The sequence below is a fragment of the Ovis aries genome, chromosome 1, assembly GCF_016772045.2.
Source record: "Ovis aries strain OAR_USU_Benz2616 breed Rambouillet chromosome 1, ARS-UI_Ramb_v3.0, whole genome shotgun sequence".
NCBI lineage: Eukaryota > Metazoa > Chordata > Mammalia > Artiodactyla > Bovidae > Ovis > Ovis aries.
In genome coordinates this window covers 191,913,612-191,930,344 of record NC_056054.1, presented here as the reverse complement: position 1 = coordinate 191,930,344, position 16,733 = coordinate 191,913,612, and the positions used below count along the sequence as shown (strand labels likewise).

The 16,733-nt window shown below is 37.6% G+C and overlaps 1 protein-coding gene across 1 annotated transcript; it reads right to left on the bottom strand.

Moving 5' to 3' along the window:
* Window positions 1-1,676: 1,676 nt before the first annotated feature.
* FBXO45 (F-box protein 45) lies at window positions 1,677-16,455 on the bottom strand. The gene is made up of 3 exons (XM_015092481.4): window positions 16,001-16,455; window positions 10,241-10,597; window positions 1,677-5,883 (listed from the first exon to the last, which is right to left on the bottom strand). Exons 1-3 carry the CDS (start codon window positions 16,301-16,303, stop codon window positions 5,698-5,700), a joined length of 846 nt encoding a protein of 281 aa, XP_014947967.2. The 5' UTR covers window positions 16,304-16,455; the 3' UTR covers window positions 1,677-5,697.
* Window positions 16,456-16,733: the final 278 nt, after the last annotated feature.

Sequence of the window (16,733 nt, the reverse complement as noted above, 5' to 3'; positions counted from 1 at the left end):
TACCAGCCTTTACTTGGTAGTTCAGTTCAGTTCAGTCATTTAGTCATGTTCGACTCTTTGCGACCCCATGAACCACAGCACGCTAGGCCTCCCTGTCCATCACCAACTCCCGGAATCCACCCAAACCCATGTCCATTGAGTTGGTGATGCCATCCAACCATCTCACCCTCTGTCGTCCCCTTCTCCTCCTGCCCTCAATCTTTCCCACCATCAGGGTCTTTTCCAATGCGAAGAGTCAACCCTTCGCATGAGGTGGCCAAAGTACTGGAGTTTCAGCTTCAACACCAGTCCCTTCAATGAACACCCAGGACTGATCTCCTTTAGGATGGACTGGTTGGATCTCCTCGCAGTTCAAGGGACTCTCAAGAGTCTTCTCCAGCACCACAGGTAGAGTCACTACTTAAAAGCATAGTTGGTTGTCCTTTCAATATACTCCAGGTATACGCTCCCCTCACTCTGTCCACTCTGTTGTGAAGTCTAGTGGGGTTGGTAGAGCTCTGGACAATTTGGTTGTGAACTACATATATCACTCTCTGGACTGCCAAAGGGGGAGAGGAGTGATTGACCTCCCTCATTCCAACCCTAAGTATCCTTTCTTTCAAAAGTAAAGGTAACCAACAAAGGGCACAGATAAGTAACAGACCTCTTGAACGCTGGTTGGAAAACATGAATAACATTAGCTACATTAAAGATATCTGGCCTACTTCTATTGTTTCTAATTAATCTAATTGGATATTAGCATTTTAATAAAATTATTTCAGGAGCTTTTCTCAAGGGAGATAAGACCTCACAACTATTCGCATTACTCAAGTTTATCCTCCATTTCATTTATAAAGAAAAGGAGCAGAAAGACAATACAGCTTACTAGGTGTCTACCACAGAATAGACAGGACTTGACTTCCCTATCTTTCTCTTTTGTTTTCTTCTTTTAAAAGAAACAGAAATTAAGGACTGTCAACAGAGTGACCTAAGAAAATCTCCCTAAATGATTATTGCTTCTTGAGTCACTCATTCATAGTGAAATCCTACACACACAAGCTGAATAATGACAATCTTAAATCTTGAGGGGCTAGTTCTTTTAACAAACCATATTCTGAAAAGCAGAGAACAGGTTGCTCTCACAAATTTTAATGAATACATTAAATAAAAAGCAAATGGCTTGGGGGAAGATTCATAAAAGAAATTAAGGCAACAGACTAGTTAAGCTGTTCCTGGTATCTCTTCCCACTGAACAAAAAGATAAATACAGAAATTCTGCACCTACTTAATTTTCCTTTAGAAAATTAAAACTCTTTAATTGTAACATATTATTAATAATACATCAGGCAACTTTTAGCAACACGATCAACTGATTCTTGTAAGCTTTTGGATCACAGGAGCCATTTGTTCAGCCATACCTGCTTCTTGTACTTCTTGTAACTCTTGGCAAACAACTACATTATCAAACAACTGTTAGCTGGGGGTGGAGGTGAGAGCAAAACAGGATCCTAGTGAATTACCATTCCCTACAGTCTATGTTTCATTTCAAACGTGGGAAACACGGATTCCATTGTTAAAAGCCATGGAATTTATAGGTAAATCCCATCAACACGTTTGGCTATGAAGGTATTCTGCTTTTCTTTCTGACCAAAGTATAAAAAAAATTCCTTGTTTTAAATGTAAGCAATCACAAATAGTTAATGTTTGTTTAAACTTTTATTAAGAAACTAAAGCAAAAAAAGAACTTCAAAAAATTAATATACAGAATTCTAATTTTAATTCTAAACAAATAAGAAATCTACACCAAGAACTAAATAGCAGAGTTTACCGATATTCAAGAATAAAGGGGAATGGTTAAAATGCATTCACAGTCACTATTTTTTCCTTACAAGCCTTAGATTTGGACAGGATATAAAAATTTGGACAGGATACAAAAATTTTTCTCATCTATCTTTTGTTATTATAGTCTATAAATTCAGAGAAGGTGTTTTCTTCCTATAGCATATATGCAATGATGCAATTCCCTGCTTACTGGGTTTGATGACATGGGTATACAGATGAGTCCATCAAAGATTCTTTCTTAATGTGTTTAAGGAAGATAAGACATGAACAAATAATAAATATAAATAAATTTATACAAGTTATAAAGTAATACAGCATGAGTTGAGTATAGATAAATACAAAGACTAGGAAACTTCAAGGAAGAAGAAATTACATTCAGCTAGAGAAACTGAGGAATGCTTTATTAGAATAACATTTGGGTTGGGTATGGACTGTTCCTTCTCAGAAGGCTTTATAGTGGTTCTGACTGTGGTGGTCTTGATTTCTAGAAAGTAATCTCAATACTGATCTTTAAAACTTAAGTTTCTATCTTATCAAACTGTTCATTTTTTAAAGTGATCAAAAATATAAATATTACAGTCTATATAAACAGCAGTTTGGGGACATAAATAAAAAGTTAATTATAATACCTACTATGTGGGTTAGGGCTCTATTATTTTCAAAACTCTCTTTCTCTGATCAAATCATATCTAAAAGGCAGAAGATGCCTAATCATAGAACCACGATTTTTAAGTATTCAACTGAGCAATACCTACTTGCTTTACATGCCTTATCAAATCTATATCCAAAATCACAGGAATAAGAATGAAGGAGATGAAATCAATGGTTTAACATTCAAAAGTCAGATAATGAAAAAATAACGGCAGCTAAGAAATGATATATATTAACCACAGAACTCTTTGTATGAAAAGTTTTAATGAATTGTGAGCCATTGACCATTACAGACTTTAAACCTTAATATTTCTTCTTTCCTGTGTGAAACCAGATAATTAAACCAGTCTATCTCAAGTATGACAGAAGACCATAGTATGAATAAGAGTAATGTTTTCTTACCCAACGCATGCTTCACTAAAGTTAAGAACCAAAGACAGTGCTCCTGGTTTCCCAAGTCAACAGAGCAGATCCAATTACACATTTCTTCCTAATCACAGTTTCAGTTGAAATACAACAAATACAGCTTTGCCTTTCAATAGCACTTTTTATCCACAGCACAAGCACTTTCCCATTATTTTCTTCTTTACCCTCAATATCCTTGTGAGGTAGTGAAGGGAGGGAGCAAGGATTTTTTTTTGCAGATGAGAAAACTTAAGGTGAATCTTGATCAGTGGTTCTCAGCCTTGGCAACATACTGAAATCATCTAGGAAGTTTTTTAAAATCCTTATGGTCACGTCATACCCCAGACCAACAACAGAATCTTAGGGTATGGGACCCAAGTATCAATATTTTTCAAAATGCATATGACTCCAAAGTATGGCTAAGGTCGAGAACCACTGGTTTAGATTATTTTTATTTAGTTCAGACGTAACTGTCTTCTACTTAAGTGCTCTCAGTAGCAGTGAAAAAGAGACTCCATTTCCTCAAACACGGGAACAGTTTGTCTTAGTATTCTATACAACTACTATTGGTATCCGGTAACAATTTACCCGGTTATAAAGGAAAGCTCCTTACTCCCCTGATGCTCATGCTAAACAAGAACCTTCATTTTATAAAATTTGCAAATCAGATATTAAAGAATTTAAATCTCTGAGATAAGAATGGCTTTTTGTTAAATATTTAGGCAATTATTGGATTCTAGGTTCAATATGCAATAACCATGTGTTTCTGTTTTTCATTCAGCACCTTCAAAACTTTGTTACAAATCAATGTTTACTAATAAGACAAAACGTAAGATATAAAAAAAGCTCTGAGCAAAAGCTCTTGGAATTGATCATATCCCAATCTAGTTTTCTAATTAGTTCAATATTTATCCTGAATCAGATCTCTTCTTTAAATTTTAACGTTTGCCAAACTGAGTTGTTCCACACCAAGAAAAAAATGCATTTCTGTAGCAGCTATATTCTCTAATATATTTAACATATAATTTCACTCTGTAGTATTAAATATGGTTCCTAGGAAGTTTCTTCCTTGATGTGGGTATCAAAAAGGATCTTTTACAGATTTCACCTTTAAGCAACATACCAAATATACAATAAATACTTCTGTACACCTTTCAGGTGGCAAAAATGAAACCTTTGCTCATGACTGAAATCCCTTGCTTCATGGGAGTACTGATAATATTAACTCTCAAGGAGCAACCCAAGAACCCCAGCCAACTGCTTGCTGTCCCTAATTTTATTAGATGCAAAACAAAATATGCATATAGCAAAACCTAAAAAGTACAAAGATCCCACTTGCCTTAGTCAATTCTTATCACAAAGATGTATCTGAAACCATACAATTTATACTTTCATACAGAAAGATACTTGTTTCTGTTTCTTTTCTAACAAAAGAAATTTTCAGTTCATGTATGTTGAATTATTAATTTGAAAAACTATTAGTGAAATCAGATTAGTCAAAAATTCTGAATAGGAATTAATGTTAAACTCTTCTACTACAATGAAACCTTCAAAATATTGCCAACCTGAAGTTTCCAGCACAAGGTCTTTTATTTCAAGTCCCATGGGGGCAATTATCTATAATGAGATTAAGAACATTCTTAAGCTGGGTTCAGGCTGGCACTGTTTCAGGTGGGTGAGTAAACATTTTCTTGACAACCCCAATGACAAGTTTGAGGCTTAGACTGTTGCATGATGTAAACAATATGAACTTAAAAAGATTATAATATCTACAGCATTATAAAGTTACAAAATAAAGGATCATTGATCAATTATTTTCTTAAGGTCTATGACTAACAACTTTCATATTTGAGGCTTATAAGAACAAATGGCAATGTTCTTTATTCTTACAAGACACTTTCTCAGAAGGTCAAAAAAATAAAACCAGATACTATAAGATGCACATTATTATTACCGATATATGTATGATTAGAAATAGATTTGCCTTCCCTCAATCTTAGCCTGGAGACGAGGGACCTTTACAATAATTTTGATGGTTAAAAAAATAAATCAGACTGTAACAGCCATGGAAACTGTAAGCCAAATATAATACGAAACGAGCCGATGCAACACATCTTCTCTCAAAATCCTCTTCTTTGTAGTTACCAAACTGTCCCTAATGTTTTCCTAATTTTGTACCATGTAGTGGTTTTTAAGAAACTGAACAAAGCAACTCCTTTGCCCTGTTTTTTTTTAACAGTTTTTTTTTTTACACACATACTGTATATACAACTTTTAAAATAGCTGCACAATTTTATATCTCACTGTTAGAGAAGTGCAGTCCAGGCAGACCATGCTTCTCAATATATTAAAAATATTAAATAAAACCCAACCAGTTTCATACTTTTCCAATAGTCAAGCTGGTTGGAAAAAGGGGTCTGGAGAAAAAACAGGCAGTTGTAAAACAGGATCAATCTTTCTTCACAAACACACTACTTAAAAACTCTTGCTAGTTCCTTATCTTATCCCTTTGACACCATCTCTATGATCTCACCTTAAAAGTTGGAAATAACACATTGCTAACTTAGAGACAAAATCTGTTGAAACATGCATATGTCAACTGCCCACTCAACCAACTGCAACCCTGAGGATTTTTCTGGCCCAGTAGAAAGAGGAAACACTAAGATCATCTCTGCTGTAGAGTTGCTTCTCCAGTTAACAATATCATGTGTTTTTCAGGATGTTTCTTGGGCATGCATGTATGACACTGTCACTTCATGATTCTACTTCCCACAAGCAGATATCTCCTCCACTCTGTCTTTCATCCCAAGAAAGCCACTGTCATCCATCCAAAGGTTTTCCAAGGTAAACCAAAGTCACTTCTGTGTTGCCATATACAGCAGAAACTGCTGGATATAAGCAGACCTTTGGAAGTCCTCTAAAGGCAACCCCCAGGAATTCATATCCACGTTCAAAAGCTAGAGTCTTATCTTCCATGTCCAAGATGACTCGAATTCTTTCTCCTATCTGCAAACAGACATCAAAAGAAGGTTAGAAGAAACCCATCAAAGGCATAGCTAGAGGAAATTAAGTTGAAAATATTATTAAGAATATACATCTCAAAAGTTATCTAGAAAAACCAACCAAGTTATTTGGTCAGGGAGAAACATGGAGAAAAAGAACACACATCAATTTCATCACAAATGTTTTGATGGTCTTTTTTTAAACTTAAGACTTGTGTGGGATCAATATTTAATACTGAAAATTTTAATATTCTTTCTGAACAGTCCCAAGATTTTATTTATTCTTTTTAAGGGCTTTTTAAAGAAGGTTACCACTAAAACCTATAACGTGGCACATTTTACCAAAAAAGGCACTCTAAATTTTCTCAAATTACTACAGTAAATGCATACAATGGAATGTTATCCAGCCTTAAAAAGAAATTTTAGTATGTGCTACAACATGAGTGGACTTTGAAAACATTATGCTAAGAAAAATAAGCTAGACACAGAAACACAAGTATTATACTAGTCCACTTATACCAAGCACGTGGAATATTCAAATTCACATAGACAGAAAATTGAATAGAGGTCACCAGAGGCTGGGGGAGGAAGAAATGTGGAATTGCTGTTCAGTGGGCACAGAGTTTACGCTGGGGTGATGAAAAAGTTTTGGGTATATGTTGGGTATACATAGTGGAGATGGTTGCACAACCCTGTGAACGTATTTAATGCCAATGAATTATACACTTACAAATAGTTAATAATAAAGACTGTTGTGTATATTTCACCAAAAAAAAATACTATAATAAAACATTTAGCCATTAAATTATACAAAGCAGTTCTACATACAATATGGAAATTATATAATTATGAATTGTCAAATCTGGCTATAGGTTCTGAAGACATAAAATACACTTATTAAACAATCACTTTGTGGTCGGTCCACTACTCTGAAAGGCCTGTTTGTTAAAAAAAAAAAAAAAAAAAAAAAGCTGCACTGATTGTTAAACTAAACAGAAGCACAATTATCCAGTTCTTTTCACTTATGGAAAAGTAAGCAAAGAAGTAGCATGTTTTATCCTTATAATTTGCACATATTAGAGGTTGTTCCATCTATATACTTGGAGGCAGAAGTCCTAACATTTTTCAATCAAAAATCATAATTGAACACTTTCCAGTTATGATATCCCCCAACTGCTATCATTACCTTTCTTCATTGTATTTCCTATCACAAACAACTACCAATATCTTTTCCTCTTTCTCTGCCCAACTCACAGATTAATCCCATTTTACGGACCTAAGAACTTCCAAATTACCAACATCATTACTTTACAAACAAAGCACAAACAACAACAAAAATAATGAGTATTTGTTGAGTGATTTTATATTGTCTCATTTAAAATCTCACATCACTCCTAGGAGTTAGCCCTATTTTACAGAAGATGAAATAAGAAAACAGAACCACTCCCCATGAAATTTTCAAGTTTGCTTTACCTTTGAGCATATAGCAAGCCACAGCACAAGGAGTAGAAAGGCCAAGTTTTAGGTGTCGGAGGACAAAATTTAGAGATAGATAGCCGCACAATTAGAAACTTAGAAGAACTCCAGAAGCAACAAAGCCACAAAGAGGATGAGCCCCAAAATAAACTCTGCCCAAATCCTTGTGTGAGGACTGCATTACACAAACACAGGGAAAACCGCCAGGGAACCAGGCAGAAAAAGCAGCAGCTAGAAGCCAAAAAAACTGAACAAAGACATTAACTGCTATATACAGTTTCAGTCCAGGCAAGTTAACTGCCTACTAGAACAAGAAAACCTACAGTTTTCAGAACAAAGCAGTTTCTAAAGGAACTAAACATTCCAGAGTTATTGTATCGTCTACCAGGTCCAGTTTTCACCAGTTTTCAATTTAAAAAATGAATGGATATGAAAAGAAGCAGGGAAGTACAACCTATACATGTGGAGAAAAAAGAAGTCAGTAGAAACAGACTCCAAGTGGGCCCTAGATGTTGGATTTGGAAAAGACTTCAAAGTAGTTATTATAAAATATATACAAAGAACTAAAGAAAAACACAGTATTAATAAATGAACAAACAGAGATCTCAGTAGAGAAATGGAAACTATAAAAATGAACCAAATGAAAATTTTAGAGCTCAGGGGCACAATCACCAAAATTCACCAGCCTGACTCAATAGTGTTGACATGACCATAGAGTTTAAACGACAAGAAGAAGAAAAAAAACTATGAATTTAAAGATAGAACAACAGAAAGTAATAAATCCAAAAAACAGAGAGAAAAAGGGACATAGCTCCAGAGGCACAGAGACAAGGAGAATATCAAGCAGTTCAACAATTACATTAAATATAAATGGACTAACTGCTCAAATCAAAAGATGGGTTAGATAAAAAGAAAGATATAAGCAGTCTGGGGGACTCATTTTAAATATAAAGACAAAATAAATGTAAAAGGACGAGGTAAAAGAGGTACTCCACAATAGTAAACCTGAGAAACTTGGACTGATTGTCCAAGACATAAGACAAAATAGAAATAAACACAAGGAATATTACTAGAGTCAAAGAAGGTCATTTTGGGTTTCTCTGGTGGCTCAGTGTAAAGAATCTGCCTGCCAGTGCAGCAGACATGGGTTCAATCAATCTCTGATCCTGGAAGATCCCACATACTGCAGAGCAACTAAGTCTGTGCACCACAACTACTGAGCCTGTACTACTGAGCCCACATGCCCCAACTACTGAAGTGCCTGCACCCTAGAGCCCATGCTGCACAAGAGAAGCCACTGCAGTGAGGAGCCCACACACCTCAACCAGAGAGGAGCTCCTGCTCGCTGAAACTAGAGAAAAGTCTGTGCAGCAGTGAAGACCCAGCGTAGAAAGAAATAAATTTTTTCTAAAAAAAGGCAGATGTAACAATTATACATATGCACCTAATAACAATTTCAAAACACATAAAGCAAAAACTCACAAAACTGAAAGTATAGACAAATCAACAATTACAGCTGGAGATTTTAATAGTCCTTAGTAAATGACAGAACAGGTAGAAGAAAAATATAGAACGCAGAAGACATATATATTGTTAACCAATTTGACCTAATTGTCTTTAGTAGATTATTCTATCCAGCAACAGTATATATTCAAGTACACATGGACATTCATCAGGATAAACCATATGCTAGGAATAAAACATGTCTCAATAAATTTAAAAGGACTGAAATCATATACAGTATGTTCTTTGAAAAACAAAGAATAAAGGACTTTCACTTCAAAATCACGGCTAGTGACAGAACTTTATCTTCAATGATTATTAAGTCCAGACATCTTTCTCCTTAGTGTATCTGTAGAGCCTGAAAGAACAGTAAGGAAAGGATTCTATGAAAGAAAACCTTCCATACTTTTTTATGCCTCAGGAAATGAGATATATTAGTTCTTCTACTTTCTTATGCTTGACTTGAGGTCAATACTAAGGCTAGAACTTTCAAACCACATGTTCTTCTAAAATGTGCCATCTATAATTCTTTAAAATTTCCAACTTTATCAGATTATTTTTTAGATTCTGCTGAATCTATGGTGATCATATAGCTTTTACAAATGGGAACTATAATTTTGATCCTAGAATAAAATGAATATGGCTGAAGGTTAAGATGAAAATAATTTTAAAATGCAGTAGGTTTGTCCAGTGGTTAAGGTTCTGTGCTTGCACTGCAGGGAGCAAAGGTTTGATCCCTAGTCGGGGAACTAAGATCCTACATGCCATGTGGTGGGGCCAAAAAACAAAAATTTAAATAAAAATGTAGTAGTTTGCCTGAACTTGCTTATCTTTATAGAAATCACTGACACCTCCACAGGCTTTGAATACAATCCACAGCTCAGTAAGTAGCAGACAAAAAGTATGTATATACATGCACAAAGGTGCATTTGTGGGGGTGAGGTATCTAGAAAAAGCAATTTAGATGTGCCATGTTGTAAGAAAGATTACAATCCAGAGTACAAGCTGGCAAACTCTGGCTCCTGGGCCAAATCTGGGTTGCAGAGTATAAATAAGGTTTTACTAGAATAATAAACAACAGAGTTGAACACTTATGAGAGACAGTATGGACCACAAAGTCTAAATATTTACTATCTGACCCTGTACAGAAAAAGTTTGCCAACCCGATATAAAGACAGATTGCTCAGACTGAATACGTATAAGGAAAAAAATATTAAGATACTAAAAGATAATCAGAGTGGCCAAAAAAGGCCAGTTACACAATTTATTTAAAAATTACCAAAAAGACAAATAATGCTGCTATATAAACCTTTGTAAATTTAAAACAAATTAAGGCATGATTTAACAAAGGCTCACTTTTCAGAAAATACTCGGTTTCTCACCTGATATTTTGGTGCATTGTTGCATTGTGGAAAACTGCCATTGACTTCTCCATTATGTAGTAGATTATTGTCCACTAGATTCCAGCCCCAGCTCTGGTCATCGCTGCCCAGCAGTGCCACATAACCTTGGCACTGCATAGGGGCTCGTTTTGTAGCAATTCCAATCACTGCCACAGTGCCCAGAGGGCCCTCCCACCACACTTCCCACGCATGGCGGCCCTCACTGAAACCGATCTTGGTCCTTGCACCATCAGTGCTCTGAGCGATGGGGTTTCGATGTAAAGTAAAGCCATTCTTCTTAATGTATACATTCCTGGAGCAGTCATTAGTGCTGAAAGCATGTTGGAAAGCACGTATCTGAAAAGATGACCAGAGAAAGAGAATTTTATTTTTCTTAAACATTAAAAAGTACCCAAACTTTAGGGCACATGTTTTTAAACAATAAAATTATATATTTTAAGTATTATAATAAGTATTTCTCAAAAATGGCTTTTTGGGGATGAGACACTAACACAATAAATTACACAACATTAAAGATAAAAGTGCCAACTGTTTCATTATTGACCAAAATTTTAAATCACTGTATAATTTCTCCAAATAGACTTAAGACATCAAAAGATATACACAGAAATCCTTATATTTTAGAGGGAATACTGAGATGTTTTTAGGTGACATAATGATATTTGGGAACTGCTTTGAAATATCCAAGAGTGGAGTGGGAGATTGGACAGGGTAAACGTGAAACTAGGCTGCCCACGAGTTGATCCTTGGTAAAGCTTGGTGATGGGTATAGGGAGGTTGTTGCCTCTACTCTGGTTTATATTCCATATTTTTACATTAGAAAGTTCAAATATGTACAGTTTCCATGTAGGCAATGCTGTCATCAAAAAGAACGGTATTTTAAGTAAAACAGGGAACTCAGTCACATTAGCTATCAAAAGTTTTAATAACCACAAACTATCTTAGATCTCTGCCTCCTTGCTAGGTATTACTCATACACTAAGACATCACCACTCTCATTTTACCAAATCAAATAATCCCCTAGATAGCATCTAAATTCAACCACTAAAATTTATAAAGAGATAGTCATTAACAGCAGCTACCATTAACAGGTTAGTTGACTTTCAGTAATTACTAGTCTTTGAAGCTTCCAAAATAAAGACAGTAAGAAAATTATTACTGTATCATTTCTCATGTTTTGGACTTCCCTGGTGGCTCAGATGGTAAAGCATCTGCCTACAATGTGGGAGACTGGGGTTCGATCCCTGGGTCAGGAAGATCCTCTGGAGAAGGAAATGGCAACCCACTCTAGTACTCTTGCCTGGAGAATCCCAAGGATGGAGGAGCCTGATAGGCTATAGTCCATGGGGTCGCAGACAGACACAACTGAGCGACTTCACTCACTCACTCTCATGTTTTAATAGCTTATAGCTTTTTGGTCTGTATGTTTTTCAGAAAATCCCTTCTTTACTCAAACTGTGCAGAAGCAGTTGAACGCTAGGATCTATTGCTTTAGTTAACCTGAGAAACCAATTCTAGAATCAGAATTTCAGCATAGGAAAGACCTTAAGACCTTTACCTAGTTAAACTCAGGAATTAGGACACAGGCATAAAAGTCAACATGCAGTCAGCATAAGCACCTCAAAGATAAGTCAAACATCCAGTCCCCGCATCCAGTGTGCCATCCCCTTTGCCATCAGTGAGTACTTCACTGTTTAACTGTTGTACACCATCAGATCACAGACTAAAACAAAAACAAAAAACCTCTTTGGTTCAGGTGTCCCATGTTTTCATAAGGGGGATGTAAACCTGAAGTATATCTTATTTTTTTCTGTATCTATTCTTATTATAACAACCTGAAAGTGCTATACACATCCCAACCATTTGATTCTAGCCAAAAAATATCTTAAAAAAAATCTAATCTAACCTAAATTTATCAAACTTTTACAGGAAATACGTGAGAACATGTTAAGCAAAACCACAGGAATGAAATCAGCAAAATCCAGACTGAGGATTATTCTCTACAGGGTAAACACCTGGGTTTCTTCAAGAAATAAACTGCAGGGGTGAGAGCTGGGAGAGATGGAAGGAGTATCTGCAGACTAAATTAGCCTTAAGAGACATATCAACTGTCATGAGAACCTTACATAGCTAGATCTTGCTTACATAAACTGAAAACTAAAAACACAACATTTGACATTTTTATGAGAAAACTGGAGTTTGAATGCCACACTTCCCATATTAAGGGGTTATTTATTTATACTACAGATGTAATAATGGTTTTGGGATTTAGTGTCCTTATCTTTTAGAGATAATATGAAAAATGAGATAAAATGAAAAATACACAAATAAAAACAGTCTATAGTTCTTGCTATGCAGTCTCATACACAATATGGATTTTGCATTATAGCAAACAGCTTTCAGATCTAGTTTAGGATGTAAGTTTGAGATTTAGAGAATTACAATTAGATGTCAAGTATGACTGGAATAACTAATGTTACTTGGTAATATGTAAAATACAAATTTCTAAAAAGAAGTCAAATCCTAATTAGACTGACAACTCCAAATGCTTTCCAGTTTTACAGTGGCCCAAGCCTGTTCTTATCCTTTCCTCAGTTACCCTCGCTCCCTGGAAATCATATTTGACTCTTCCTTCTTCTTCATCCCACCTCACCCAGTCAGTTGTCCATCTATCAGCTACCCTCGCTCCCCGGAAATCATATTTGACTCTTCCTTCTTCTTCATCCCACCTCACCCAGTCAGTTGTCCATCTATGTGGACTTGTTTTCTTGCAATTTCTCTCCCAGTTATCCTCTTCTCTGCTCCATACACTTATTCTGGTCTTGAATACCTCTGGTACAGAAACCAACCCCTGCCTTCTTGAATTCATCTTATGGACTACTAGCTTTTCTAAAGCACAGCTCTTACTTTGTCATTCCTTTGTTTAAATTTTGTGGTTTCCAGCTGTAAAACAAAGCCTAAACTACAGACTGAAGCCTGTATGTCAAGGACCTCCATGATATCTCTAGTTTCAGCTTACCTTTACAATCATATCTCCCACTACAATTCAATCTAACCTATTTTATATCTTTAGCCTTCCCTCTAAGCTACAAACTGTAACAGATGCCTATCTGAAAACTCTTTATGTCTTAACACTGTAAATTCTGTGCTACCAAAACTGAACTCGTTGTTATTTCTCCAAAATCTAGCCCAGGTAATCCCTATATTACGTAAACCAGATACCTAGAAGTCATCCTGAGCACCTCCCTCTTCCTCACCCTGATTTCAAATCTACTGCCAAGTCCTGTAGCTTTTATTTCCTAAATTTCTCACCATCTCTTGTTCTACATACTTACTACCATACATATTTCGAAGGTTCCCCTCCAATTGGTTGTCCATTCTTAAGTCACAATAACCTCCTAAAAATGTAAAACTATCACATCACCAACCCCCATACTCCTAACTGTCCTTCACTTACAATTTAAAATGGCTTCCTTTTGCTTGGCTCCAGTCCACCTCTTCATCTTTATCAAACTTGCCTCAATTTTGCTCTCTGTGGTCCAGCCACACTGATTATCTTCTGTCACTCATACTCACCAGGTTCCCTCCTGGAAGGCTCTTCTCTCTTTCTCTGGCCTATTTATCCTTTTTTTTTTTTTTTTCCTGGGTCTCAGTGTTATTTTCTCAGAGAAAGCCTTTCCTGACCTCACTACTTAGGTCAAATTCTCCACTATTAACATTCAGAGCACCATGGATCTAACCTTCATAGGACTCATCACAAATCACAAAGCATCCATAAGCATTTGTATTTGTTTTTATTCAGCATTGCATCTGCAAAACTGAGCATAGTACCTAACATTCATCTTTTTTTTTAATAAAAATATATACTATTCAAATCCTCTGCCTTCCACTGTCTTGCTTTTTGTTCAGGGTATTTCCTCTTAGTAAAATGTTCATATTCTCCCCATTTTAAAAATTCAGCTCAAATACAATCTCAATCTCAACCCTTCTAAAGCTGTTCACTCAACTTGTGAATCTCTTTCACTAAAATTCTAGTTTCTAACTAATAACCACTAGTTATTTCTATACATTGTTTTTTCCTCTTCTCCTAGACTGAGGACTTTCCTACTAGGCTATGTATATCCTTTTGAATTAATCTTTTATCTTCAAGATATTCAAGAAAAGTCCTGCAACATCTGAATGCACAAGTCTATAATACCTACAGTTCCAGTAGTACAAAGGCATACAAAGTATTAAAATTTATAAGCCTCTGCAAGGATACAGAAAAACAGGTAACATAGGCTGCCTCCAATCTGGATGGTGGGGGTATAAGGACTAAAGGAAGACATTTTGCTTTTAGATCACTTTGCTTCAACACTGACTCACATGAATACATTATTTATTACATATTACTACATGAATCTTGAATCATGTGAACATGTCTATTACAGGCCAACTACAAAAATGTCTTAATTTAAAATAAGTAAAAATAATAAACTTTATGGAAAAATAAAAACTAAATAAGATTCATGAAACCTATATGTTTATTAGGCACAGTAAGACAAAACAATCTTCTGCCCTCTACTAATATGAATTACAATTATTATCCATCGAGCATCTACTAACTGTCCTTGCAACTCAACATGTTATTTCACTTAATAAACAATTTGACATATTTAAAAGTAGTAATCCTTATCCTAACCTTACTAAACTGAAACCTATTTTACTACAGAAGACCACTTTTACATTTATTTCACATGGAAAAAATTTTTTCCATGAAAATTTACTTACTCTGGCCCCACTGGCAGTCTAGCATTAAAAAGATATGTTTTCCCTTTTTTAGTTGTTAATGTATTTTTATGTTTACCATATTCTAGATCAGACTTTATCCTCTCTCATGTATACTCTTGGTGACTGCAATCCTAAATAGCTGTATCCATCCAAACTGAACTCAAGTTTACAGCCATTTGTTTATATTGCTTGAGGAATGCTCTCAGTCCTACTAAGATCTGTTACTTGACATTTTTATTTGTATATGAAAGCAAGACTAAGCACAAGAGTCTGGCAGAGGGCGGGGGGGGGGGGGGGAAGGCACCAAAAATGGAAACGGCATGTTGGATGACAAACAGAACATAAGAGACACACCAGCAAGGTGGAACTATGAAAAAGTTGGCAAGGCAATAGCCAGTAATAGTGGGACATGGCAATATTACGACTGTTAAGTGGCGCCAATGGTACGATGTTCTATTCAAAGCCTTTATCTTTAAAGTTAGCAGATGCCTTGGACCACACTTATTTATAAGCCTGTAACATAGCGGAGGGAATTTAAGGTACTTGGGCAAAAATAAAACAGTTATAAATCAGAGCTTGGAAAACGTGAGCTGAAAGCAAAAATCTTAGAAACTAAGTCAATAAGGCAGCCGAGATGATCTAATAAAGGACAGAGAGAAAAACAGGATTAGAGTATTGAAAGCTAAAACAATGGCCTGTTTTTAAGGGAACAGACGGTGGAAAGTAGAATGAATGATGGAAATCAAGGATGGAAAACCATCTGATCCTTTAAAAAGTACATCACGGAAGTGGGGTGGGTTAAGGAGCAGAACTTCAACCCAAAGAGATCTTTATGGCGGGGGAGGCGAGGTAAGGTACTGACTGGAGCGGTGGGAAAGCGCTTCTGACTCAGAAGCTTAGCTGAGAAACACTGAGAGCTGCGCGGAGAAGCGGGACAGGGGGCAGCGGCGTGGCGCGGGGCTCCCTCACCTTGGCCTTGTAGCTGGGCAGGTTGCAGAGGATGTCCGTGCGCAGAGCCTCCTCTGCCAGGCTGCGGGCGCACAGGCTCCGCCACACCTCGCTGTTCTCATCGCCGTGCAGGCAGCGGTACCAGTGCTTGCACACCAGGGCGCAGCTCCGCAGCTCGGACAGCTCCAGGTAGGAGAACACCAACTCCAGCACCCGGCTGGGCAACCGGCCCCCGGCCCCAGAGCCCGAGCCGGCGCCCGCGCCGCCGCCACTACAGCCAGCGCCGCCCGAAGCTGCCCCAGCCCCCGGGGCCGGCGCCGCCATCGCCTCACCAGCCGGCCCGAGGGCCGCCGCCGCCGCCGCCGCTTCCCCCCGTCTCTGCTCCAGAGGCCAAGCCTCGCCTTGAGACCGGAGCAGCTCGCTCACCGCCCCTTTCACAGCTAACCGCCCGGCCCCTCCAAACCACTCCCGCCCCTGCCCGGGGGCGTCCGCCGCGCGCCCCGCCTCACTGAGGGCAGACGCACCGACTGCACGGGCGTCCCCCGCCCCTCCCCCGCGGCTCAGCGCGGTCGCCGGAACCGCCCGACTAGTACGGCCTCCCCGCGGCGCGCCCGTGGCTCCGCCATGCGGGTTGAGGGCACGAAGCAAGGACGCACGCCCAGCTCGCGCGGTTCCTCTCGGCCCCGGATGTGACTATTTGGCTGCGGCGCCTCCCGCCCTACGCTAGATGGGATTGGGCGCCCGTCGGTGAGGT